The following is a 1,343-nucleotide window of genomic DNA, read 5'->3' as shown; positions in this document are numbered from 1 at the left end:
ACAGAACTGGCCTGTCCAGCCAGATTTACAATCACACTTATCCATTTGAATGCATTCTCCATTACCCTCATTGCAGACGTGTTTTACATCTTGTGAGATTGTTCCATTACAGGAGTGAACATTACATAATGGACCAAACCAACCTGTATTACATTGGCAAGTATTAACATCAGTACAGTTACCATGAGTAGAGCAAACTGTAGCGTCTGTAGAAATAACGCCATAACATTTAGGAATAGTACAGAACTGACCAGCCCAATTTTGGTTACACAAACACAACTCTGTTCCAATGCACTGACCATTTCCTCCATTACAAACGTTTTTCACATCTTGTGAACTAGTTCCATTACACGAATGAATTGAGCAGTTACTACCAAACCATCCCTTATTACAATGACAAGTGTCAGCATTAATACATTGACCATGACTTGAACAAACTGAAATATCACTTGAATTCACTCCAAAACATTTAGGAATTTCACATAATTGACCTGTCCATGTTTCATTACATGAGCAAAGATCAGTGTCAACACATTGACCTCTTCCTCTATTACAAACATTTTGTAAATCTTGAGAGCTTGTTCCATTACATGAATGAATTGAACAATCAGCTCCAAACCATCCATTATTACATTGACAAGTATTATTTGAAATACAGGAACCATGTTGACTGCAACTTTCCCCTCCACTAAAACCAAAACAAATAGGTATATTACAATTATCACCAGTCCAATCTCCGTTGCATGTACAAGTATGATCAGAATTGCAAGTACCATGTCTGCTACAAACAGTGGCATTATCTGCTGCAATACCAAAACAGGTATACATATCACAATTAGATCCAGTCCATCCATCATTACATTTACACTTATTTGATGCATAACATAAACCATTTCCAGAACAAACAGAGCTATTATATGAGGCAATTGAATAACAAGTAAAAAAATCGGTACAGTATTGACCAGACCATCCAGCATTACAGGAACAAGTATCATAAGAAGTGCAGTTACCATATCCATTACACACATTTGTTTCATTAAAGTGGATTTCGTTACAAGTTGGGAATTCACACTGATCACCAAAACCTGAACTACAAAGGCAACTGCCATCTTTTTGACATTGACCATGACCATTACAAACAGTCTCATTATTACTAGCAATTCCATTACAATAATTTGGATCTGTTAAATAAGCAATGAATCCATTGGATGCAGTTGACACAGCAACAGGAACATTCTTGCCATCAAATTTTGGATTTAAGCCAAGGCTTCCAAAAATTGATATGAATTGATTATTATTATTCTTAGCTCCATAAGAATAATCATCTTTTGAGCCTCCTTCTT

The 1,343-nt window shown here is 35.8% G+C and overlaps 1 protein-coding gene across 1 annotated transcript; it reads right to left on the bottom strand.

Annotated features, from left to right (window-relative positions):
- Positions 1-83: 83 nt before the first annotated feature.
- Positions 84-1,267, bottom strand: NAEGRDRAFT_76704 (uncharacterized protein; the record flags this gene model as incomplete). The annotated part of the gene is made up of 2 exons (XM_002668335.1): positions 84-143; positions 169-1,267. Coding segments are annotated over 2 exons (1,158 nt in total), but the record flags the coding sequence as incomplete, so codon positions are not given.
- Between the last annotated feature and the right edge of the window lie 76 nt (positions 1,268-1,343).

Source organism: Naegleria gruberi (assembly GCF_000004985.1).
Source record: "Naegleria gruberi genomic scaffold NAEGRscaffold_302, whole genome shotgun sequence".
NCBI lineage: Eukaryota > Heterolobosea > Eutetramitea > Acrasida > Naegleriidae > Naegleria > Naegleria gruberi.
The sequence above is the reverse complement of the archived record's forward strand: the minus strand, read 5'-3'. Positions and strand labels throughout refer to the sequence as shown.